The 25,791-nt window shown below is 35.1% G+C and overlaps 1 protein-coding gene across 14 annotated transcripts in view; it reads right to left on the bottom strand.

Annotated features, from left to right (window-relative positions):
• The window catches only part of LOC112047855 (protein still life, isoform SIF type 1), a 178,803-nt gene that overhangs the window by 57,812 nt on the left and 95,200 nt on the right, over positions 1–25,791 (bottom strand). For 10 of the 14 annotated variants that reach the window (XM_052882453.1, XM_052882452.1, XM_052882449.1 and 7 more), the window contains exon 21: positions 1,493–1,641. In XM_052882453.1, the coding sequence (XP_052738413.1) occupies positions 1,493–1,641 (149 nt within the window). Of the gene's footprint in view, positions 1–1,492; positions 1,642–11,242; positions 12,369–21,105; positions 21,398–25,791 lie in introns of those variants that run through there. The other 4 variants (XM_024085715.2, XM_052882451.1, XM_052882450.1 and 1 more) reach the window with 4 other exon arrangements.

The following is a 25,791-nucleotide window of genomic DNA, read 5'->3' on the forward strand; positions in this document are numbered from 1 at the left end:
AGTAGGTTGTTCCATTTCTATCTAGGCTATTCGATTTCTTGAAAGAATTTGATTATTTCGACTTTAAATTTACAAGGACCGACCCGAGACTCGAACCCAAAATTTCGTGATTAGTATCAAAATCAAAATCAAAATCAAAAATCATTTATTTCAAGTAGGCTCAGTTTACAAGCACTTTTGACACGTCAGTTGACTATTTGTAAAGATTCTACCACCGGTTCGGAAGGCAGGTTCTGCTGAGAAGATACCGGCAAGAAACTCAACAGTTGCTCTTTTGAAAAAGTCATACAGTATTATAATTTACAATTAATAACAAGTACATTTCTTATAGTTTTACTTTCTGTGTGAAGGTGGAAGCTGATCCAACGGCCTCCAAGCATCTTTATCATTAAGGAACTCATCAATGTTGTAGTACCCTCGACTAAGTAAATGTTTTTTAACACATTGCTTAAAGCTATGCATTGGCAGGTCCATCACAGTCTTGGGGATCTTATTATAGAAGAGTACACCCAAACCTACAAAAGATTTTTTTACTCTTTGGAGACGATATGCAGAAATAACTAACTTATGCCCGTGTCTAGTAAGACGTGGGTTTAAATCTCCTTTTCGTTTGTACAAATTAATATTTTGTCTTACATATACTATACTGTTATATATATATTGACAGGCTACTGTTAGTATACCTATTTCTTTAAACTTTTGACGAAGGGACTCGCGTGATTTTAATTGATATATTGCTCGAATTGCTCTTTTTTGAAGTACAAATATAGATTGTATATCGGCAGCCTTGCCCCACAATAAAATACCGTAAGACATTACGCTGTGAAAGTACGCAAAATAAACAAGCCTAGCTGTATCAACATCAGTAAACTGTCTTATTTTTCTCACGGCAAATGCCGCTGAGCTAAGTTTACCAGACAGTTTTTCTATATGAGCACCCCACTGAAGTTTACAATCCAAGGTCACTCCCTGGAAAACTGTGGAACTCTCCATTTCCAGTGTTTCACCATCGATCATTATAGACTTATCTAATTTTTTAACATTTGGCAATGAAAACTCAATACATTTAGTTTTCAACTAGACTAGCAGCTGTGGCTACGACGCAAAAGTAGACTAGAAAGAGCTAGAACACTTAGAATTCGAAACAAAACTTGTATCTTCCACATTATAGTACAAATGACAACATAGATAGGTACTTTTATATGGCCACTGCCTCGTTGGTCCAGTGGCAAGCCTTTGCGGCTTCGAATAACGAGATCCTGGGTTCAAATCCCGTGGCAGGTCATGGATAAATTTTCATTCCAAAATTGGGAAGTGTTACACGGGGTGTACATACGGTAATTATCATGAACATCCATGATAATGGTCGTTAACTTAACCTTATCACCTTAATCCCGCCAAACCGCATTGGAGCAGCTGGGTGGGTTCAATACCCATATCCTTTCTCCTGTGAGGAGTGAGGCCCTGTTATGATGGCGAACTCTTTCCTTACCCTGCTTTCCTCACAGCGCCGGTGCAGTTGAAGGAGGCAGCCGCGGCCCCGGTCTGCTTGCCCTTGTACGGCGAGTTCATTGCGCTCTCTCCCGGGTCCTCTTCATCAGACACTGCCGTGGTCAGCGACATGCGATCATCGTCAGATATCTGCACAGACAGGTATAGGAATGTATATATAGGTACTATCTATACTTTACTATTACTGTAAAAACTATACTAGGTAGGTACTATCTATTACTATAAAAAAAAATAATTTCATAAAAGATAATTTCAGAACACCTGGTAGCTATTTTTATGATCTTTAATTTGTCGTATTTGTCTCCGTCTCTAATATTGGAAAATTCACTAAGAAAGAAGAACATTCAATAAGAAAACAATAATTTCTCACATTAGGTAGAATCGAACAGTTTTTTGATGCTATCTTGGGAACTTCTATTCATTGCATACCATCAAGTCAATGTTTCGGACAGGTAGTCGTTTTTATTTAAAACATTATGTGCTAACTATATATTTATTGTTCACCAACAAGCGCTTGTATTACACGTGTTTGTCTGTGGTAACGTAGCTCTTAATTGGGGGTAGCAATTGAGAGCTACGGTGTATAGCCTGGTTGAGGAGATTTTCATTTGAAAGCTGGATTTCCAGCTATGATTTATAAAAATCAATCGGTTGAGCCGTTTGTGGATGACATGGAAAGTAAATTGGGGGATACAAATCGAATATAATCAAATATATCCGAGTCATTGCTGGAGATATAATAATTTATTGCAACTTTGATTTTTGATTCCTTGGCACACAAAAAAAAAATATTAATGTTGCCACAAAAAAATATTTTCCCTTAAACAGTGCATTAATTTCAAAAACACTAATTACATAAAATAATTCTACGCTTATTTTCTCATAAAGGACGCAAAATCTCAAAGCTGGTGAGGTTACTAATCCGAGACATTTTATACCATCTTTGGAATTAACGTCCGTAGAAATGCATAAAGCTCGACGAAACTTAGCCGGATTGCGGAATAGAATAATACGGAGTTTGCTTAGATCTTACCGGATTTTAGTTCAGTCTTGTTCAGGAGACATTTAAAAGCATTTTCAGTAAAACTCTACCTATTACAATGCATTTTCAAAAATACAGTTATTAGCGTTTGTTACTGTTATTAAGATTCCGAAACAATCTATATTTTATTTACTCTAATTTAGGCTTACTTTGTACATAGTTGAGTAAAAATGACAGAACGTCATTCCAGGTATTATTAAGCAATATTCCATGGTCACTAACATAAAAATATTATGAAATCACTATTAAGTGACTGATCAACTGAGCGACTGAGTAGAGATTTTCACATGAGAGAAGGGAATAATAAACATTTTATTCGAATGAAGACTATATATTTTCATTGTATTCCTTATTAGTGTGTATTTATGAGTATAAATACACACCAATAAGGAATACACCATTGTTTTTATTTACTCAGCTATAATAATAATCCCACTAAAATAGCATTGCTCTGCTGGGACCGAACGATTATCACTGACAGGTTCAATGTTGCCAATAGACCTGATAGTCGATCGGTCGGTGCGCCGTGCAGTAATTGTTGATATAACTGTTCCACATGATGATAATCTGGTAAAAGCTGAAAAGGAACAAGTATCAAAATACTTGGAGCTTGCTCACGAGATTACCGCCATGTGAAATATTGAGTCAACTATTATTGTTCCGATAGTTGTTTCAGTCAATGGTTTATATCGAAAAGCTTCAACCAACACCTTATGAAGCTTTCGCCTAACTGTTGGATCAAGAGTCGGATACAGAAGGCAGTGATTCTTGAGACTGCATGGCACTCAATTATCCCGCAGCGGGAGGGTTAATACATTTTTTTTATAAATTTTTAATAGTGTTTTAGTGAAATGCTATGAAGACGAATGTTATATAAATGTAATAAATGATAAATTGTTCACGTGTCTCAATCGGTGAAGGAAAACATCGTGAGGAAACCTGTATACCAGAGAATTATCTTAATTCTTTGCGTGTGTGAAGTCTGCCAATCCGCATTGGGCCAGCGTGGTGGACTATTGGCCTAACCCCTCTCATTATGAGAGGAGACTCGAGCTCAGCTAAGCAGTGAGCCGAATAAGGGTTGATGACGAAATGATAAATTTAATAATTCGAATTTCAGTCACAACTCATTAAATTTTCAGAGCTCACTAGTATAAAATAATGGCTCTAATTAATAACCCATTATGGCTCCCACAAGACACCAAAACTTTGGTTTCACATATTTGAATAAATTAACCCACGACCGTGTTGATTATATTTTAATACTAACACAGTTGCGTCACAACTTACAAATTAATTTTGTTCGAGGGGAAAACTATTTGCGACCGACATTTTGAATGCGTGCTCAAAAAAATTATGTTTTAATGGTAAAAAAAATTACAATGACGGAAAAGCCATACGTTTAAGTATTCTCGCTATACTCCACAGTGTAACGCAATTTGCCGGCACTCGCGCCCTCATTTCCAGCACTGGAAATTGCTAGCCTACTTGTTTGTTGCTAGATATGAAAACAAAATGTAAACTTGAAAATACTTTCACTACTATGTTGCAATGATGATTGTGTGACATCATGACGTATATTCAGAAACATGTTAGCACATCACACTAATCATACTAATATAAAAAAAGGCGAAAGTTTGTGTGTAAGTGTGTGTCCGTGTGTATGTTTGTTCCTCCTTGGATGGAAATGGATTTTACTTATAGGTATATCATCACGTTTCAAATAATAACGGACCATTAATAAAAGTGGCAAAAACGGAAACGACGACAATTGCGTTTGTGCGACAAAATTTGGTGTATCTTGTAATATACAAGGTACGCTTATAACAATGCCTTATCACTTATTTGGTTAAAATGATTATGATGTAAGAGAAAAGTGTGAAAGAACAATAATTTTAATTTACATATAAACTGTTTACCAAAAAGCGCATGGAACTTCGTTCCGATCGGGGTTCATAACCTCTTCCATTTTTTTTAATTTTTACCACACTATGTCATTACATGGACATACCACCTACAGTTGTCCTAATATATAAGTTTCTAAACCTAAGGTTGCCTGGAAGGGATTGCTGCTAAGCTTAATTGGTCCAGGTCTGGCTGGTGGGACGCTTTGGCCGTGGCCAGTTACCATCCTACCGACAAAGACATACTGCCAAGCGATTTAGCGTTCCGATACGGTGTCCAGTAGAAACCGAAAGAGGTTTTCATCCTCCTTCTAACAAGTTAGCCCGCTTCCATCTTAGATTGCATCATCACTTACCATCAGGTGAGATTGTAGTCAAGGGCTATCTTGTTAAGAATAAAAAAAAAGAAAAGTGATAAGGCTGCCTTTGTTATTGTATTAATTCTTCTTATGTTTTGTTTTGTTAATTATTATGGTGTACAAGAGTATTAAATAAAAATAATTATGACGTCAGCAAAATATAATGAAGCATAACTAAACACCGTGAAAAAAAATGTTGGATTAAAATGATATGAGGGTTTACTACAAAGCGCATGCGGGGCGGCACCATGCACTCCGCTCGATGGCTCTCCACTGCGTCACAGGCGTCCTCTTACTTTTCAAAACAAAAAGACATACCTACATTCCCCAACTAAATTATGCGCTAAAATTAAACATCTTGGGAATCGTATTTATCGAAAGTTTACTCATTCTTATTATTCATTTTATGGGTTGGTTACAGTACCTATAAGTACACTTAACAAAATTTTCCAGAACTGTAAGTATTTTTGATTTTGAGGTTAGGAGGTCTAATCGAACGTCAATTTGACTTACACACAACACTACCTAACTAACACGGCAAGTTAAATTAATTTTTTAACATGAAAATTAACTCGCATGTAGTATTTTTGCTAATCCTATAACTATTGCAATAGGGAAGCATGTGTATTTTTAAATATCCAATCGATTTCATACAAAACAAAACTATAATAAAAGTAAAACCCCGAGATTATTAATGTTTTTTGCAAAATAAAATACCTCCATTTTAGCGTGCTTTGTTAACGTGGAATATGACGTGACAAATGTCTACGACACTTTTTTAGTGGCGTGACGTGTACTTGTTAACGTGGAAAATTACGTCAATTTTCGAACTGAGCAATAGCAAATGTTTCACTATTATTGAATTTCCCGGGGATTTGACAAATATCTAACTAAAACTAACATTCCTGAGTAAATAAATATTGTTGTGAGTCATCATCATCATTCATCATTATCAGCCAATAGACATCCACGTCTGGACATGGTCTCGAGCAACCAGCATCCAGCGGCTCCCTACAACCTGCGACCAACTCTGTGCTTTCCAGTGCGGAGTCGCCACTCCAGCACTTTGGGCTCTCAACGTCCATCGGCTCTTCGAACTATGTGGTCTGCCCATTGCCACTTCAGCATTGTGAGTATGAATACATAATGAAACAATGAAAAAAATTGACTTTAATTCAAATTCCATGCATATTCCCTATTGGTCTGCAATATTGTAGTTCGTAGAGTCATCTAAAATATAGGGATGCCACTGTGTCGGAGTAAAACGTGCTTTGATGATGCTTTGTAGGATCTGTGTAATACTGCATCAAGGATTTGTGGGTATTTCGCGGCAGTTTGTGAATGTACAAATTGTACATTTAATACTAGCGGACGCCCGTGACTTCAATCGCGTGGAATTTAGTTTTGCACAAATCCCTCGGGAATCATGGATTTTTCCGGGATAAAAAGTAGTCTATGTGTTAAGTCATGCTATAATATATCTCAGTACCAAATTTCAGCTAATTCGATTCAGTAGTCGAGGTGTGAAAGAGTAACAACCATTCATATCATCAAAATCATCAATTTCGCGAATCTCGGGAAACCATGGAATTTTTTGGGATAAAAAGTAGCCTATGTGTTAATCCAGAGTAAATTCTATTTCCATTCCAAATTTCCGCCAAATCACTTCAGTAGCGGAGTTAAAAAGTATCAAACATTCAAACATCGATACAAACATCCATACAAACTTTCGCGTTTATAATATTACTAGGATTACTTATCACAATTTCCTTCCAACAAAATATGTTTCCTTGTTTTTAGCATTTATAAAAATCAGAATCAACAGAAATTTTCATTATCGTATAAATTTTAATTTACTTTATTAGCATTTCAATGAGGTAGCCGGATTTTCGGCGGTTCTACTTGTATTCATTTGATTTTTGTAATATTAATAAAGCGTCTCAAGTACTGTAGGTAATGCTGCTAACTGTATCCGCCTCTTGATCCAACAGCTCATTATGCTTAAAGCCTATTGAGGCTTTAAGTATTTGGCCGTAAGCACACCCTTACGGTTTTGTGCACACCCTTACGTTTTTGTTCACATTCATATGTTTTTTTCTGCAAATTTATCGATAGGTACAGATTTTATAAGTATTGTATCAGATATTAAAATATTTTAATAAAGAAATAAATCGATAATTTTTAAAGAAAATATATATCTATTATCTATGTAACATCTTTACGAATATCATAATACGCTAGTTGACATTTTTTTTAAATGACCTTAAATAGTTCATTATCGTTCTAATAGAATAAAAAATTCTATTAGAAGTTTTTGACATTATGAGCCAAAACGCCTGTCGGCCATGACAGTCTATATTTCTTATATTTATATTTTAGCATCATTTAAAAGTCTATATTTTAACTGTTTCATGACGTCATTATAATAAATCCCATACAAATGGAGCGATTGACAAAAACATTAGTTTAGTTTAGTACATCAAGTGTGTTAGCGACGTCACAAGATGGACGACAGCGTTTTTGACGTTTGGAAAATTTTAAAAAGCACGTGATATTTAAATTAAGTTTTACAGGAAATCCTTAAGTTTTGTTAATTGAAATTGATATATTTCGGACCCTTATACCATGTACTATACAAAAATTGTTTATATTAAATTTAATATGAGTCAACTACCCTATTAAGAAAATTCTCTATTATGCAGGTTTCCTCAAGATGTTTTTCCTTCACCGTTTGAGACACGTGATATTTAATTTCTTAAAATGCACACAACTGAAAAGTTGAAGGTGCATGCTCCGGACCGAATTCGAACTCACACCCGCTGGAACCGGAGGTAGAGGTCATGTCCACTGGGTTATCACGGCTCTTGATAACTTGATATGAGTCAACTACCCTATTTGTGTATTGTTAGCTAATATCTAAGATAATATGATCTACACCTTTACTTGTTTATCTACTCATGTTACGTATAATGGAGGACACAAAGGCGTTCAATACCTGGTGTTTCTTATCTAAGCCATGAAACATAATACATTTTGTGTTGTGCGATGGGATGTCAACAACATAAAGAAACCACACATGTTAGGCGTCTCGCTGTTTACTTACTCTTTCAATTTTCAGTTCGCTCACCTATATTTATATAATATAAAAACTCCTTAAGAATGTCGATATAAGTAATGTGGTTCTGAATTCGTTAGAAGGTATAGATAATTTAGTTATTTAATGATGATATTAGTAACAGCACAGACATTGCATTCCAGATTCATAATTACTCAGTAAGTTAAATCGTTACGTGACTAAGATATGGTAATGCCTTAATAAATTTTGCCTGGAGGGAGGCTTTGGCCGTGTCTAGTTACCACCCTACCGACAAAGACGTGCCGCCAAGCGATTTAGCGTTCCGGTACGATGTCACCGAAAGGGATTTTTATCCTCCTCCTAACAAGTTAGCCCGCTTCCATATTAGATTGCATAATCACTTATTAGGTGAAATTGTAAATAATTATTCTTTACAAGACGAATATTTTTCCTTGTACTAAAGTAGTCATTTTATTTATACACAAGATGCCTCTAAAGATAAAAACTAATGATTGCATAACTTACCAAATAAAAATAACAAATTCCTAACAATGAATATAAACACCAAAGATAACAGGGTAAGGTCGATACTTATCATTAAATTAATTCAAATACCTTTTTATACAATACCGTGGTAGTATCCCAAAGGCAAATAGAAAGTGAATATTATACGGAATCTTTTACTGCTCGTTTGCTTACTTCAGCGAATAAAAATAGCGTTACTTGACGAACTTACGTTTTTTCACAAAGTTTGTTCGCCGAAATACAAGAAACTCGATGAAATCACGACTTCTAAGTGCCTTAATTATGGTTGCTTTTGCTTTGTATGTGTACAATGATTTGCTTGCGTCAAATCTCGTATCGATTTTAAAGAGATCATATTGTTTTGTAACTACTGACGTCAAACAGGGGGTTGGTTGTTTGACGTGTCTATGTATTTGTGTGTCTGTTTGTGGTGTCATAGTTACAATACGAACATACCAATTATGATGCGACTTTTTATTTGAAAGCTAACCTGTGTGAATTTGTATCAACATGGCTTAAGAACCTTCTCACATTTACTCGTATATATTTTCTCATATAGTTTTGTAACTCCTGACGTCAAACAGTGGGTTAGTACAGGTTTGACGTGTCTGTCTGTTTATGGCGTCATAGTTACAATACGAACAGAACAATTATGATGCGACTTTTTATTTGAAAGCTTACCTGTATGAATATTTGTATTAACATGGCTTTAGAACCTTCTCACATTTACTCGTATATATTTTCTGATATTGTTTTGTAACCCCTGACGTCAAACTGAGGGTTGGTACAGGTTTGACGTCTCTGTCTTTTTATGGCGTCATAGTTACAATACGAACAGACCAATTATGGTGCGATTTTTTGTCTGAAAACTGAATATTTGTAATATGGTGGCTTAAGCACCTTCTCACATGTATATATTTTCTCATAGAAAACAATTAAAATGAACATTACATTTAGATTAATATCAAATGAAAGTCAGAAATATAATATTTATTACTATTACCACAGACTCCAGTATTACAAATTATATTAAAACTTCATAATGAAATGGCTATTTATACGTCGCCTAGTTTAACGTAGAAGTCACAGTTTCGGAACTACGAGTAACTTTTGCATTGCTAAATCGTTGGCGTATAGTTCTGTGGCTAATGTATCGTAGACTTCGGGTATCTAGATATAGTAGCAAATATTCTGTTTTGCAATTCATCATGCGCCTCGGCTGTAGAAACCGTGGAAGCCTGTGGAAACTTGGGATGAAGGTTGGGTGGGTCCGGAAATTTAAATAGATTATTCACACAAGATTTGTACCTACCGAAGGATAAAAACCCTACAGGATAAAGTACCTATAAGCACGTAATCCATACTTACTAATATTATAAATGTGAAAGTGTGTGTGTGTCTGTTTGTTTGTCCGTCTTTCACGGCAAAACAGAGCGACGAATTGACGTGATTTTATAAGTGGAGATAGTTGAAAGGATGTAGAGTGACATAGGCTACTTTTGGTCTTTTTCTGACTTCCCACTTTTCTAAAATGGGGGGTGAAAGTCTGTATGGAGCATTCCGCAATTTCCAAGGAAGAAAGCTAATAATTGGTATGCAGACTGTTTGCGAGTTATTTGACCATCACATATGAATTAAAGACAATATTTACAAGGATACTCACTTAAAGTCGTTTGCTTAAAGTAAAGGCTTTCGGTACCAGTATGTAAAATAAAAACACGCCAAAATGTAGTTACGGTGAAAATCAGAAACTACTGTACAGATCTTAAAATTTTCACTAAAAGAAAAAAAATATTAAGTAAGTTTTATTATTTAATTAAATTGTGCCGGAAGCTACTCTATCGCCAGACAAGTCGTGAGCCAATGCTGAAAATATAAATTCCCACATTGACCCAGGAATGTTACCCAGGACCTCGTCTATGAAAACCAAAACTACTGCGCCTAAGTGCTCGCCAAAATCAGGTCGTGTCCCTAGTATTTAATACGACAGGTTACCGTTTAGAAAATAATAAAGCCACCGTATCTATTCTTATAATGTTACCGATATAATACGAGACAAAGAAAATCCTTGGGATTCGCAACTTTACCTATTCCTCAGTTGTTAAGCCACGTAGATCTCTTTGAGTCACAGTCTGTTGAATATTCAAACTCAATGTTCCAGTAAATTATATATTTATCACTTTGCGGCTGGAGGTATATACGATAATGAATGTAAAAAATACTTGGGCACTTTTCTAAAGTAGAAAATAAAAGGCCTCATTAGTAAAAGGAAATTGCAGCCTCCCGCGGAGAAATCTAAAATAAGGTCAAAATGTTAGCTATATTTTACCTACTGGCTTTTATCTTCAAGCTATCTTTTGTAAGGGGTTATTGTGGAACCAATTGAGAGCTTCACCGGTACATAAGACGGGCTAAAAAGAACCTACATCCATTAGACAATTGTCACGCCGTATTCTGAGAGAATCCTGTATCCTGTATAAAAAATGTTTGTCCATAATTTAGATTAAACGATATAATATTATACTCATTACATTAGATCAAACACATTGCACGTTTATATTATTACAAGAGTATTTGAATAAGCTTTTATGCAATGAAATCCACATTATCCATTCGCCGTATAGTATTACCATTAATCTGAATTTCCGTTGTTAAAACGTAATTATTGAGGAACTAATTGTGTTATCGATGACGATATCGTTGCGCGAATAATTTGGTGATTACGTTTGGGTCACAAATCAATATCAAATATCATGCGTACTTAGCACTGTTTGTCACTAAAATTTAATTAATTTCCTAAATACAAAGTTAATTACTAACTTACCTTCCTCAGAAAAGACTCGTTGCAAGTTTGAGCTGTCCCTTTCCAGTGGTAATGACGATATCTCACATTTCCGAGAAACTTAGCGCCGTGTAATATGGACACTTCGTACGCGATGCGCCGTATGTTCAGTACGTCCGTACGTTTCTTATATTTATTTAGCTTACGTCGACGAACTATACGCTCGTCCGGCTCGGAGTACTCGCCGGTGCTCGTGAGTCCGTCTTCTGCGGCCCACGCACTCAACACACTTTCTATGAAACTGAACAACTGCTGGACGTTCGGCTCTAATTTGCTAGGGATGTAGAGATAAGGCGAGACGGTCTTTTTCGGTACTATCGACGTTTCTTCGGGCTCGTCTTCCGGCGGAGGGGCGACGTCGTGATAGGGACACGAGTGTAGTTTGTGGTGGTGGTGATGGTGGTGATGGTGATGATGTTTCGTTTTACGTTTCGGGTCCTTGGAAGCCGAGCCGCCCCCGCCGTCTCCTCTGTCCGCGGTCTCTCCGCCGCTGGAGTGCGAGTCGGCGCTTCTCTCCCTGTGCGGCTTAGGGCGTCCGTTCGCAGTCATGGCGACGAGAGCTCCCGCGGCCAGGCAGCAGTGGTGCGCGACGCAGCAGAAGCGCGCGTCCTCTTTGGTGAGGCCCGTGTACGATTTGTGACAGAAGGATATGTCGGGGACGCGGGCCCCGAGCGCGGCGAGGTGCGCGCGGTCGGCGCACACCTGCATGAGGAGGTTCTCCCCGAAGTGGACAGTCTTGTGGCGGCGGCGGCGCATGTGCATGAGCGTGCCGCTGCCGGCCAGCGAGGGCGGCGCGGAGGCGGAGGCGGGCTTGCGGGGATCGGGCGCGCGCGCGCAGCGCGGCGGCGGCGCGCGGTGCGACTCCACCATCATTGGCGAGGAGCGCCGGCGGCGGACGCGAGCGTCACCTCATCACGAGCGAACTACCCTCTGTCACCCCCCTGTCTGTGTCTCCTTAGTCTAACTATATCACTTAATACAGCATCTTGTACATTTTACACTTTAGTCATTTTGGACAGTCACTGAACACATTGATTGTATTTAAAGTTCTTAAAATATTGGCAGTTTTTTATTTTTAGCTATATTTATATGTTTGATTAGTAAACATCTAGAAATTTATTACCGAGTTATAAAAATGTTTTATATATTTCATGTTACTAAATCATTCACGAATGTTTACCTACCTGAATAAAATTACAAAATATACAATACAAATTAACGCAAACGAAGTTGCGTACTAAATAATATACAAGTTGTTCAAGTGGAAAATGTTTTCCTATCCAGAAAATCTTAGAAATGATCTCCGCCAATTGGAGTATTTTATTTTATTTTACTTTATTTCTTTCTCCCACTTCTAACATTTCCTCGTGGGTATTCGCTTAAGTGGATGAGAAAGAGGAATATTAATTTTAGAATTTAAACTATCGTGAGTGTTATTCATATTAATTGATTATGAAACACGACCAAAACTCACGTGATATAAGGTCGGAGTATGCCCGACTAGTTTCGAACTCATACGGGGCTCTTAGTCATCAGCTGGTTCTTGCAACGCGGCACGATCCATATATATAATACAATACATAATATTATGAAGCCTAATATTTTTTGTAACAAAAATAAACATTTCTACCTACAGTAGTATGTATTCTGACTATTGATATATGAGAGACTATTCTGTAAAAATATTTTTATCACTTCGACAATGTGAGCTTCGAGCTCGTATCTATCGCTCTCTGTCTTTAGTAACATGTTAGACAGAGAGAGATAGAGGTGAATTCGAAACTCGCCTTTGCGAGTTATATAAAACGTTGTTATTGAATAGCCCTCCTGCTCTCCAACTGTAGCCATTTTGTTGTTTTCATTACGTCTAGGTGCGAAACAACAAAAGCAAATTGTTTGCCCCCGCGCTAAAGACGGCTGTGTTCAGAGAAATTGGGTTACCTATCGATAATTATGAGTTGTTGTTCTGAAGTTCTCAGTTTGCTTAAGATTTTCAAACATCGACGAAATATTTCCGATAGATAGCTACTGATTGGGTATTTCATTGGATTTAAATCATGATTAATTTAAAATATACATTATTATAAACTTTAACTGTATGAAAAGTATGACGTTAAAAGATAATTATATAAATTAATCAATTCTAACAATAGTTAGAGTTAGTTTAGGTTGTAAATATTTTTATGTGTGCAAATAAATGAAGATAATTACGAATTGATCAAATATCTAAATCCACGAAAGTTTAAATAACAGTAAAGATTGTGACTTGATAAAGTCTTTTTTACAATTTACCCGCAGTATCATTTATTCACTATCTCCTATTTTAATATAGATCTTGGGTTCACCATGGTGGTCCAGTAAATGTTGGTTAAAATATATTAACTATTTTGTGATTACTAACAAGCTAATTTTTCGTGAGTAGCTTCATCTCGATGAGACGATCAACTTTTTTATTTACAAAAATTCTTGATTCTGGTAGCTAACTGAGTTATAAGGAAATGAAAATTTCAAAGCGTCGGAACGCGAAAATGTGCCACGAAATTTGTAGGAAATTGTGGCTGTTAAGTTGTATAACTATTAATTAATCAACAGTAAAAACAACATCTCGTTAGTAACAACTTTTCTTACTCCTCCCAACTAGTTTCAATAATAAGGTTATTAAAAGTTGTTACTTACCAGCTGTTGTTTTTACTGTTGCTTACATAATAGTTATACAATTTAATTGTCCTACAAATTACGTGGTACATTATCTTGTTCCGATGCTCTGAAATTTTCATTTCCTGGTAACTCAGTTAGCTACCAGAATTAATCAATTCGTAAATAACAAAGTTGATCATCTCATCGAGATGAAGCTACTCACGAAAAATTAGCTTGTTAGTAATAAGGTGTACAAAATGTTCTAGGGATCCCTGCCTAATAATAATTGATGAGTGGAATAATATCGCTACTCAACCAATTTCACTTGTATATATGTAATTAATTTGGTAATTAAATTATATTTGTTAATTATTATCAGTGAACCACAAACCAAAGAGTTTGATAATTTTATTCATTTTATTATTAACGCGGATCATTTTCTAATCAACAAAATCATGTTTGCGAAATTCAGGCTCTGATTTGATGACCATATTATATAATATATTATATTATATTATATATGTATATTTATTTGTTTTGTGTATAAAAATGCACCTTACCAATAAAGATAAAAAGTAACAGTGAAACTGAAAATATAAAAAAAATCCCTTTATGGAAAAAACCCTTGGAATGGGATACTTAAATAAGTAATAACGAATGCCAATGTTACTGGTCTGCATTTGAAATAGGTTGTTTTCTGGAAATGACGTTAACAAGATGTCAAGATGCTTATTGTATAGCAAAAATAAAACGCACTTTTTGCTTATCATTATTAAAGTAGTGTCGATAATGGCGTCAAATTCTTTACCACTATCTAAAAGAAATTATTGTAGCATAATTTCTAGTTAAATAAAAATACGTTAAAGAACATAAAACCTTTTTATTGGTTACCCTGCTTACCCTGTTTGTGTTTAGAGGATTTTTTGTTCTGTTTAGTATTTACCCTATTTGTGATTAGAAGTTGTTTTAACATTACAAAAAGTCTAACCCAAAGAATGTCCAATTTGACAGCTATTTCAAATGCAAAAATATTCAACTGTTCGGAAAAAAGGTAATCGATATATTTAAATTATTTTTTGCATTTTGTTTTTATTACTACTTTTCGTCTCAGCGAATATCTATACTAATATTATAATGCTGAAGAGTTTGTTTGTTATCTAATCTCTAATCGCTAATCTCAGGAACTACTAGTCGGATTTCGAAAATTCTTTCAGTGTTTAAATAGCCCATTTATCGAGGAAGCTATATATTATCCCCGTATTCCTAAGGGAACAAGAACCACGCGGGTCAGCTAGTTCATGATATTATTAAAAAGTAAGTCTACATAGATGAGTAAGGCAATCCGTTTCACTAACATCCGAAAAACTATTATTGCATTCTTAAGCTTACGTATAAAACTAGATATGATCATTTTTAAACCATGGCTAGTTTTTTTTTTCATTTTGATATATAAAGATTTATTAGTTGTCATAAAAGCAAAAAATAAATGAGGCAAACTGGGGAAGATATGAATAATTGCGCTGGAAAGTCGAGGATTGTTAGGGTAAACACAAAACAATGTAAATCGGTCAAATTAGGAGTGCCACGAGATTTTAATTATGTTATTATAAGACTTGTTTTATTCATGGGTCTTATAATCTTACTAAAATTTTATAAGTGCGTAAAATGTTATTTACTCAATGACGCCAGACCAGCTGACTAGATATATATGAAATTGCTAATAGACTTCTTTTATTTACAGAGAATGTATGCGGTAAGACCACGAAACATAGCTAGTTAAATATAATTATTAAAATTTCAAGCAGCAGGTACAACATGCAGATAACGCATACCTATGCATTAACAGCGATTCAAAAAATTAGTACACTATTTAGTACACTAGCGGATTCCCACTACTTCGCCCTTATTAACACAACCCGTATTTAGGGTGCATCAAAGCGTTAGCTAGCTGACAACCTGACAACGCGTTAAAGTGTTGTATCGTATTGTAACTACTATGGTGGTCAAATTAGCTGTCAAACAGACCACAGTCATGCAACGCTATGTCGTGACGTTAAGTGTATTTGATAGCCAATACCTTTATAGTACAACAGAAGTCATCGTTATACTGTGGCGTTAGATATATGGCGCTAAATATAACCGATATTTTTGTAAAATCAATTAAGTTGTGGCTTAAGACATATATTGTTTCAAAAATAAATATCATGTCACTTATTTGAAACTTAAAATCTATACTAATATTTTAAAGCTGAAGAGTTTGTTTGTTTGCTTGAACGCACTAATCTCAGGAACTACGGGTCTGATTTGAAAAATTATTTGTTATCGCCGAGTTGCAACGACTTGCGGTATGGACGGCTTCAGTGTGCTCGTGGCGTTCGAGCCATCCACATCTCTTGTTGTGTAATTCTTTATGGGTTACTTAGGATAGGCGGGGAGAGTAACTTGAGTGGAAAAGGGGAGTGTTTGTTAACAGTTAAAGGATCCTTTACCCTACACACAACGTTCACAAGTGCGTGACTTCACGCTCTACGCGAACGGAAATCGCGTTGGAGAAACCGTGCGGCGTCAGCTGGTCTTAAAGTTACAATTTACATATTTGTGATATATGTCATAAGTTATTTGGAAAATGTGATAAACTCAACTACTAAGCTACTTTGTATCCATTCACAATGTGAGATTGATGTATTTCTTGTAGTTTTGTCACGTTTTAATTACGCTAACAGCCGGCGCGTCCTAAGGGAAGTAGGGCGTTATGCACCGCAACAAAGCGACATTGCATTTGGTCTATCACGACGGCATCGCTCACGGCCTTTAAATTAATCTGAAATCTATTTGCATCGTTTAACATACACGACCTAGATTGTATCTAGTATTACATAAATCTAACGACCTAGCCAAAGATTTTGTACTATGTACAAACAAGTACATTTTAGAGCTCAAGTAGTGTTTCCATATTTTTAACCCCCGACGCAAAATGAAGGGTGTTATAAGTTTGACGTGTCTGTCTGTCTGTGGCACCATAATTGCCGAACGGTTGAAACGATTTTAATTTTTTTTTATATTGTATTAAGGGTTACGAGTGTTCTTAGACATGTTTGATGAAAGTCAGTTGAGCCGTTTAAAAGTTGTGATGAGTGAAAGTGGGGAAAAATAACCGAAAGTCTGCAAATATACTGTGAGTGTGTGAGTGGGCATGGGTGTTTAATGAAAGCGCACTGAAAGAGAATATTGATGACTTAATCGAGAATGTTTCTAGCTTCGTTTGATGAGAGCAATATATCAACTAAAATCACGCGAGTCCCTTCGTCAAAAGTTTAAAGAAATAGGCATTTTAACAGTAGCCTGACAGTATATATATAACAGTATAGTTTATGTAAGACAAAATATTAATTTGTATAAACGAAAAGGAGATTTAAACCCACGTCTTACTAGACACGGGCATAAGTTAGTTATTTCTGCATATCGTCTCCAAAGAGTAAAAAAATCTTTTGTAGGTTTGGGTGTACTCTTCTATAATAAGATCTCCAAGACTGTGATGGACCTGCCAATGCATAGCTTTAAGCAATGTGTTAAAAAACATTTACTTAGTCGAGGGTACTACAACATTGATGAGTTCCTTAATGATAAAGATGCTTGGAGGCCGTTGGATCAGCTTCCACCTTCACACAGAAAGTAAAACTATAAGAAATGTAAACAGTAATTGTTATTAATTGTAAATTATAATACTGTATGACTTTTTCAAAAGAGCAACTGTTGAGTTTCTTGCCGGTATCTTCTCAGCAGAACCTGCCTTCCGAACCGGTGGTAGAATCTTTACAAATAGTCAACTGACGTGTCAAAAGTGCTTGTAAACTGAGCCTACTTGAAATAAATGAATTTTGAGAAAATTAGGACTGGAATGGGATGATGGAAATCCGATTGTTCATATTGAAATAAAAATAAACAAATTTCTTTGATCCGGCTCACATATCATAATAGAACAATAGAATAATAGAACAACAAAAAAATAATATTATTTTTTTTTTTAATGTATTTACAATTCACAGTGCATAATGTATTTCTAATATTGTCTTATAGAATGTTTAATTTATAGTTTCTTTTCAAAATATACTATTAACTGTAAAAGTTAATTATTATAGTTATGTAGTTGTAACAATAATATCAATTATTATTGTTACAACTATATAACTATGATAAATATTTGTTACTTCGCAAAAAAAAAACATTACACGAAAAAGACACGACAAAGGCATATGGAACGTTTGGATCGAAGTGAATCAGTAAGTAAACGGGCCCTGACTGTTGTTATTCGGGCCATTAAACCCTCTTCATGGGTCGCAGACTACAGTAAAACGACATGGGTATTATCATTTATCATTAATATCAAAAAGTCGATTAATCAAGTTTTTAAAAGTATTTTTTGAAGAATATTATGTATGACCGATATTCCTCCTGCTCTTACCAAAAGCAATAGACGATAATCCAACACTAATAGAGATCAAAATCACGATCGATTGTATTTCAGTGAACTTAACAGTGTCTAATAGATAATACACAAAATCGCATTTGGCACAATGGTATTTAATTTGAGAAATTCTGTATATATGGTAGTAGTTACAGTTTATTAAAACTCAGAGAACATACCATATAAAAGAAATTAGATATAATAACACAGTACAATATGTATATCTGAGTTACAATATGTGTTTCATGTATAATTAACATGTAAATGTAGCGCCTCCTTTGTTAGCTTAAAAGACTAATTTAAAATCCGTGATTTTTTTAGACACGCTCTACTATTAAGTTACTAAATATGAGTTACACGATCTTAGCAGTTGTCAAGCTTTTGAGATTCATCGAAGAATTTAATTATAAAGATCAAGTTGAACAAGTTGTTGTAAAAAGAAACATTGTGAAGTTTGAAATTTGGAAACATTGAATTTTATTTACCGACAAATTTTTTTTTTTTAAAATACAAAGCAATTAGGTAATAGACTAACATACAAATAAAGGCTTTGAAACTTTTTTGTACTCGTACTATAACTGACTAACAAACGGGAAAAAATAATGTGATTTTGATTTTATCGCTATATTTTATGACTATATACATGCTATATACATTTGAATATATTTTTATAAACAAGGATAATTCATTCAAAGTGTCAAGACTATCCCTAAAGTTATAACTTATTTTTTTATTAATTAGTCTATTAGAACCTTCCAAATCTAATTACACATTTATATTTCTCAGTTTGTTATTAATAATTTTCATGTCGTCTCAACCGGCTTCATAGAGAAAAATTACAGTATTAAAAATATATTAATCAAAAGAGAGGTATTTAGTATTGCGGGACGTCTTTATGAATAGAAACCTACGATATTATTATTTCATTTTATTTACTCGTACATCTGAGAGTTCCAGTATTACTTTCCTTTCAGTTATGTTATCTATTCAGTCAAAGATATTCCAGAGTGTAAATTACTCATCATAGACGTTAATAGGTTCAATAGATGAATATTGAATATATTCAACTAACATTAACTATGCTTTAATGTTGGTTGTTATGTGAAAGTAATACAGGAGTATTTAAGTTACGAGTGCACTGAAATTATATTTTCTAATACGTATATACATCAAATAAGTAGGTATACTCCGTTTGAAAATTCTTATTGTTTTATAACAATAATCAATAATAATGAGGAGTTATTGATTTTTTTAAAAAATCCTAACATAAAACATTTCTAGAAAGCGAATGTGAAAATTATTAGTTACTGCCATGAATATAGGCATAAGTTTTTTATAGAAATTTTATTTTTTTATGATCAATGATCATGCATTATTATTCGAAAATCTCAAAAATGGGTACATCTTTAAACAATAAACAAATTTTGATAAAATGGAGATAGCACCATGATAAATGAGTTTTACTTTTTTTAATAATGACAATTTTACTGCAATTTCACCTGATGTAAATTTTTATTTATTTAAAATAATTTTAATCAGTACTACTTGAAAATAATATAGACCATTGTGAAATATCATTAACAGCAATTAAATCATATAAATCAACGATAATGGCAATGAAGTCAAGTTAATTAAGTTTTTTTAAGCAAGCTTGACTAAGGTTAAGTTTGCTTAAAAGGAAACTTAATCTTTTAAAAAGCTATTTTTAAATTTTTTCATAGCAGAGATATTTAGTGTCGTTGAATAAAAATTACTCCACTGTTATACAATCAATCGTAATTTCACAACGGAAAAAAAATTAAGGTAAAAAAACCCAAGTTGCATTTGCTATTAATAGAACTACAAATTGGATTAAAGGTGAAGGTGCAACAAAAAAAAACTCAAGATTAGATAGAATTCTCTGTGTACGCTTTTAGGTCAAGTATTGTCGCTGAGCTTTGCATCATACAAATGTTTGGCACTTGTGTTTGCTGATTCTACACAAGTTTAAAGCGCTGAAAGCGCTGCACTTGTTTACGAGATAATCCTACTTTACCTTGATCCAACTGAAATGTCAACTGCAATTGACATCCATTACATGAACTACTTTAAAATACAGCATTGGAGTTAAAACGCTTTTTAACATTCAACTGACATTTTAATATTGCATTCAAATTAAGAATATTAACTAACTATCGTCAGTGTTGGGACTAAAAGGTTCTAAATAACGGATGTCATTAATTTTACAAAATCAAAAGCTATATTGCTAGTAATTTCTATTATTCTATATTAATATAATTGTAAATATATATTAGTGCTTTAATAATAACTGATATTATTTTGTCATGAATGTCTTAAATGCAGTAGAAATGAATGAAATTGCATCGACTAAGTAAGCAATTACAGTACTGAAATGAGCGGTGAGCAAGTATATGGACGTTTTCACACGAGCGTCCTGCATTGCGCCAAACTCCTATTTGTGTTGTTCTATTTGTTCTTTTAATTGGAACAGCACCAACGAGAACGATCCGGCACGGCGACAAATTAAACCAAAAAATGTTCATTGTATCCGTATTCCATTATTACACTTAAACAACTTTTCTAAACTATATATATTCCGTGCAACTATTCGTCTGTCAAAATAATTTCTCAGTGATGTTTCAGTAACATGAAAATACAGCACTACAAATAACCATTGAAATGTAAATGGTTTATCAGTAATTGGAATCGAATTGGAACAACATTTTTAAACGAAACGATAAACCTGTTCCGCTGTCTATTGCCGCGGCGATAGGCGGAGGTACACATCACTTTTCACACGTATCGGATTATACGTTGTAAAATATCATCAATGCAAAGTTGTATCACGGATGGTATCTAGGTATATTTTTGGTTGATAAATAAATAAGTTTATTGAGTTACATAACCGAGCACAGGGCACACGGAGAACTGTTCAACGCCCAGGCGGTTCTCACTGCGACTGGATCCGGCACGCGTCGACGGAGGGTGGTCGCGATCGTCGAACTTCGTTACGATTCGGAGCGAAACGATCGTACGTCCTCGGGCGCTCTCGGAGCACGCGCGCCTGCGGGCGGGCGGCGCCGCGGCGCCGTGTGCCCCGCATTACCCGCCTGGCGTAGGCTCGCCACACGGCCGGCAGGACACGTCCCGGCTCTAATAGCAGGATTAACGAACTGCTCGTAAATGTGCGAACTAGATACTTAACATTCCTGCCTTTGCTTTGATCTTTTAATGTAATTAACAGGTCAACCTTATCTATGATAGTAAACACACAAATACACAATACTAAGAGTATACTTAGTATGAATTAATTTAACAGATATCCTGACACGTGACGCAGTTTAATGGCGACACTGGTCTAGTACAGAGCCATCCAAGCCTTTCATTATTCTATTAAAACGGACGAATATTTGACTTATCAATTCTATATTAAGACTTACATATTTATAAATCTACTTAATTTTACCAAATTATATGGTGTAGCTATCGAACAAAACATGCAAAATCATATTTATAATAATTATTGATGAAGACGTACTTAAAACAATAAGTTTTAAAAAAAATAGTTCAAGTGGAAATTTTATAACATTTGTACTCCGAAGTACTCGTACCATTAGAGAAGCACAGTGAGCTTAAACTCCATATCCTATCTCACGATCGAGGTCAGCATGCAGGCTGCATTAACAAGCTCTCTACATACTTTTTCTCTTTGATTGTCTGGAAGAGATTGCTGTGTACTGATACAAAATTGGATCGTATTGCTACTTGTAATAGTGCTCCAGTTGAGTTTAATTCTTTTTCAATATGCCTTGTCTACAAATTGAAATATTACTTTTGTTGGTCAAGCAAAAGTCTTATAGAATTTTCATGTAGTTTACATTCGTCGGTCTGTGTAGCACAACTATCTTATATAGGTAGAACTCCAGCTCTATCATTTTATGAAAACCTAGTATTTATACCTTTATATATACGAAAATCGAAACCTATTATCAGATAAGTACATACCTACCAAATATCTTTATAATAATTCTTTTTAAACTCTTGTGTTAACATAAAGATTTATAAGCCTTTATAACTAGAAAAAATAGGTTATTTCGCAACGGATATGTAAGAATTTCATCGTATACAAGCTTGGCAAGACATATTTCAGCTGGACTGTGAATGTGATAACTTCCTTAGCGTAGGCAAAAAGGTCACTAAACAATTCCGAGCATAACATTCTTGGTACGCTAACATAACACAAATACATAACAAGTAATAAACGGTTGAAATATTCTATATCAATGTCAGTTACGTAAGACATTTGGAATGCTTACAATAAATAATATCACTTTTTCTGTCTACAATTATTCAATGGATGCCAAAATTAGTGAAAATCATATCTATAATATAACAATGAATAGAATATGAACAGTGAATAATTTATTTATCCTACTAATATTATAAACGCGAAAGTTTGTATGGATGTTTGAATGTTTGTTACTCTTTAACGCCGCTACTACTGAAGCGATTTGGCTGAAATTTGGAATGGAAATAGATTTTACTCTTAATTTACAAATAGGCTAAATTTTTATCCCGAAAAATCCATGGTTTCCCGAGATTTGTGAAAACTGATGATTTTGATGATATGAATGTTTGTTACTCTTTCACGTCTCGAATACTGAACCGAATTAGCTGAAATTTGGTATTGAGATATATTATAGCATGGATTAACACATAGGCTACTTTTATTTCGGAAAAATCCATGGTTCCCGAGGGATTTGTGTTAAACTAAATTTCATGCGGACGAAATCGCGGGCGTCCGCTAGTTTTGCTATAAAATCCAACGAACCCGTCTCCCAGTCCCGAAAAACATTCTCTACGTACAATTGAATCTTTATATATTTGTCACGTCATATAGAATTATACCTTATTGGCCTTATTGGCCTTACCCCTCTCATTCGGAGAGGAGACTTGAGCTCAGCAGTGAGCCGAATATGGGTTGATGACGACGATAGAATTATAAAAAGTCTAGATTTACATCACATTTTACTCGTAGTTTGAACTTCGACATAGCAGAAATTCTCCGTGCGAGCGTACCATAATTTAATATGCAAAACCTAGGAGTATTACGCAAGTTTGTCGCAAAGGTAGCATAATCTAATTATAGGCAAGAACGTTATCGCGCGCACGTCACGTTTCTCAAGTGAGTTTTTCCCACGCGGAAAATATTCCTGCCGTCTGCATTTTAAAGATGAAACAGCAGTTATAAAGTCATAAAATGCGCTGTTTATATTTGTCGGGGTGGCAGAGGTGAACGCACTACGGGTGTTTACTCTATGGGACATTAGTAGGACACGCCATAGGATATTATCGATTGATGTCAATTTTTCCCACTTTCAATGTGCTTCGTTTATTTTTGTCATACCGTAATGTATCTCTGATCGTTCATCACATTAAGGTTGTCATCTTGCAGAGCTGAATACTTGTGAATATGCTTGCTCATGCTGCTTTAATATTTTGTTTTTACTGTGACCGCTTAATAATGTTTTTTTATAGTAATCGACATACCAAGCAGACTGCCCACTTGGTGGTAAATAGAAACGATCGCCTATCGTCTGACAAAGCGCTAGTCTGTATCCATCAACCGGAAGCTTACTCGTAGATGTTAAGCTTCATGTGACTGTAATTATATTGGCAACCACGCCCTTCAGACCGGAAGCAATGCCGCTTGGCGGCAGAAATTAGCATAGCGGTACTTCCCTGTAGAAACTCTGTCACAAAGGCTACATTATGACCTATACAGGTACAACATCAACATAACCATGACGACCTCTGTGGCGCAATGGTATGCGCGGTGGATTCACAAGACAGAGGTCCTGGGTTCGATCCCCGTCTGGGCCGATTGAGTTTTCTGAGTTGGCCCAGATCTGACTTCGGCAGTGGCCAGTTACCACCCTACCGACAAAAACGTACAGCCAAGCGATTTAGCGTTCCGTTACGATGTCGTATGTAAACCGAAAGGGGTGTGAATTTTCATCTTCCTTCTAACAATTTAGCCCGCTTCCATCTTAGATTGCATCATCACTTACCATCAGGTGAGATTGTAATCAAGGGCTAACTTGTAAAAAATAAAAATTAACAGTTTATTTGTAACTAGCCGATGCTCCGTTTCACCAGCGTAGTTCCCGTTTCCGTGAAATACGTGGATAACATAAAGCCTTTGACGCTCAGAAATAGTCTTTATAATATTAGTTTTGTTTTGAAAATACCGGCTTATATGTTTGCAGTAATATTCTGTATTACGTAACGACTTTCAGGAAATCCGAGATAGATGAGTAGATATCTAAATTAGTACGACTTTGAAGCTCTGAATATAGCTTGTGCTAGTACATTTTCTACTTCGCAGAATACGTTAGGCACTCTAGTCACGTTAATCATCGCTAACGAATAATAATAGTTACCTTAGTTCGCACACCCTCAAGAGAACAGTCACGTTTTGTGATACTACTTATATGTATATGTTTCGTGTTTACAAAAGTAGATTAAATACAAGCTTTTCTTTAAATTTGTGTGCTTAAGCTTAAAAGCTTAATTATAATCACTTCCCGATGTACAATTTAGCTGAAACTAAGTATTACTTACTTGCGTCGGAAGATGGCCTTAGGCCATATAAGCATCGATATAAATCGTTAGATGGGCCCCTCCATACTAAAGAACGCACAATTTTATGTCATTACCCAAAGACGTACATCTTATCTTAGTACGTAACAAGCGCATGATGTGAGTGGACGTGGACTTAAAAAAATATTTACTGTTTTTTTTATTTTAATCCTTTAATTATGCCTTAGTGTTCATTTTGGAACTGTAAAAACACAAGCCACAACATGAATAAAGAGAAATGTGTTAGGAGTGACGACGTACTCAATGTGCGAAACCAATGACAATTCCGCGACGCTTTGAGGCCAATCTAACGATCTACGATCGATGCATATAAGCACTAATCTATATAAACTACAAGAGATAAAAGAATAATACAAGGTTTGGAAATTTGTCTTGGCAAACAGTGTCTACGCATAATAGCGATCAATTTATATTTCAAAGAAAAAAAATAATAAAAAACTTCGTGAGCTTAGAATTCAGTTTTTCCGAAATCCCTTGTGAGTCATGGATTTTTCCGGGATGAAAAGTAGCTATGTGTTAATCCAGAGTAAAATCTATTTCTATTCCAAATTTTAGCCAGATCGTTTCAGTAGCCGCAGCGCAAAGGAAGAACAAACATACCCACAATCTTTATTTAACCTCTAGAATATTAGTGTGATGTGATGTGATTATTTTTTTTGTTTTGTTTTGTTTGTTAGGTTTGGCGAAACCTTAATATTGATGGCTCAAGACGTGACAAGATGTTAATAATAAGCACCAAGCGATCGTATAATCAATAAGCGTTTAC

Source organism: Bicyclus anynana, chromosome 7 (genome assembly GCF_947172395.1).
Source record: "Bicyclus anynana chromosome 7, ilBicAnyn1.1, whole genome shotgun sequence".
Taxonomy (NCBI): Eukaryota; Metazoa; Arthropoda; class Insecta; order Lepidoptera; family Nymphalidae; genus Bicyclus; species Bicyclus anynana.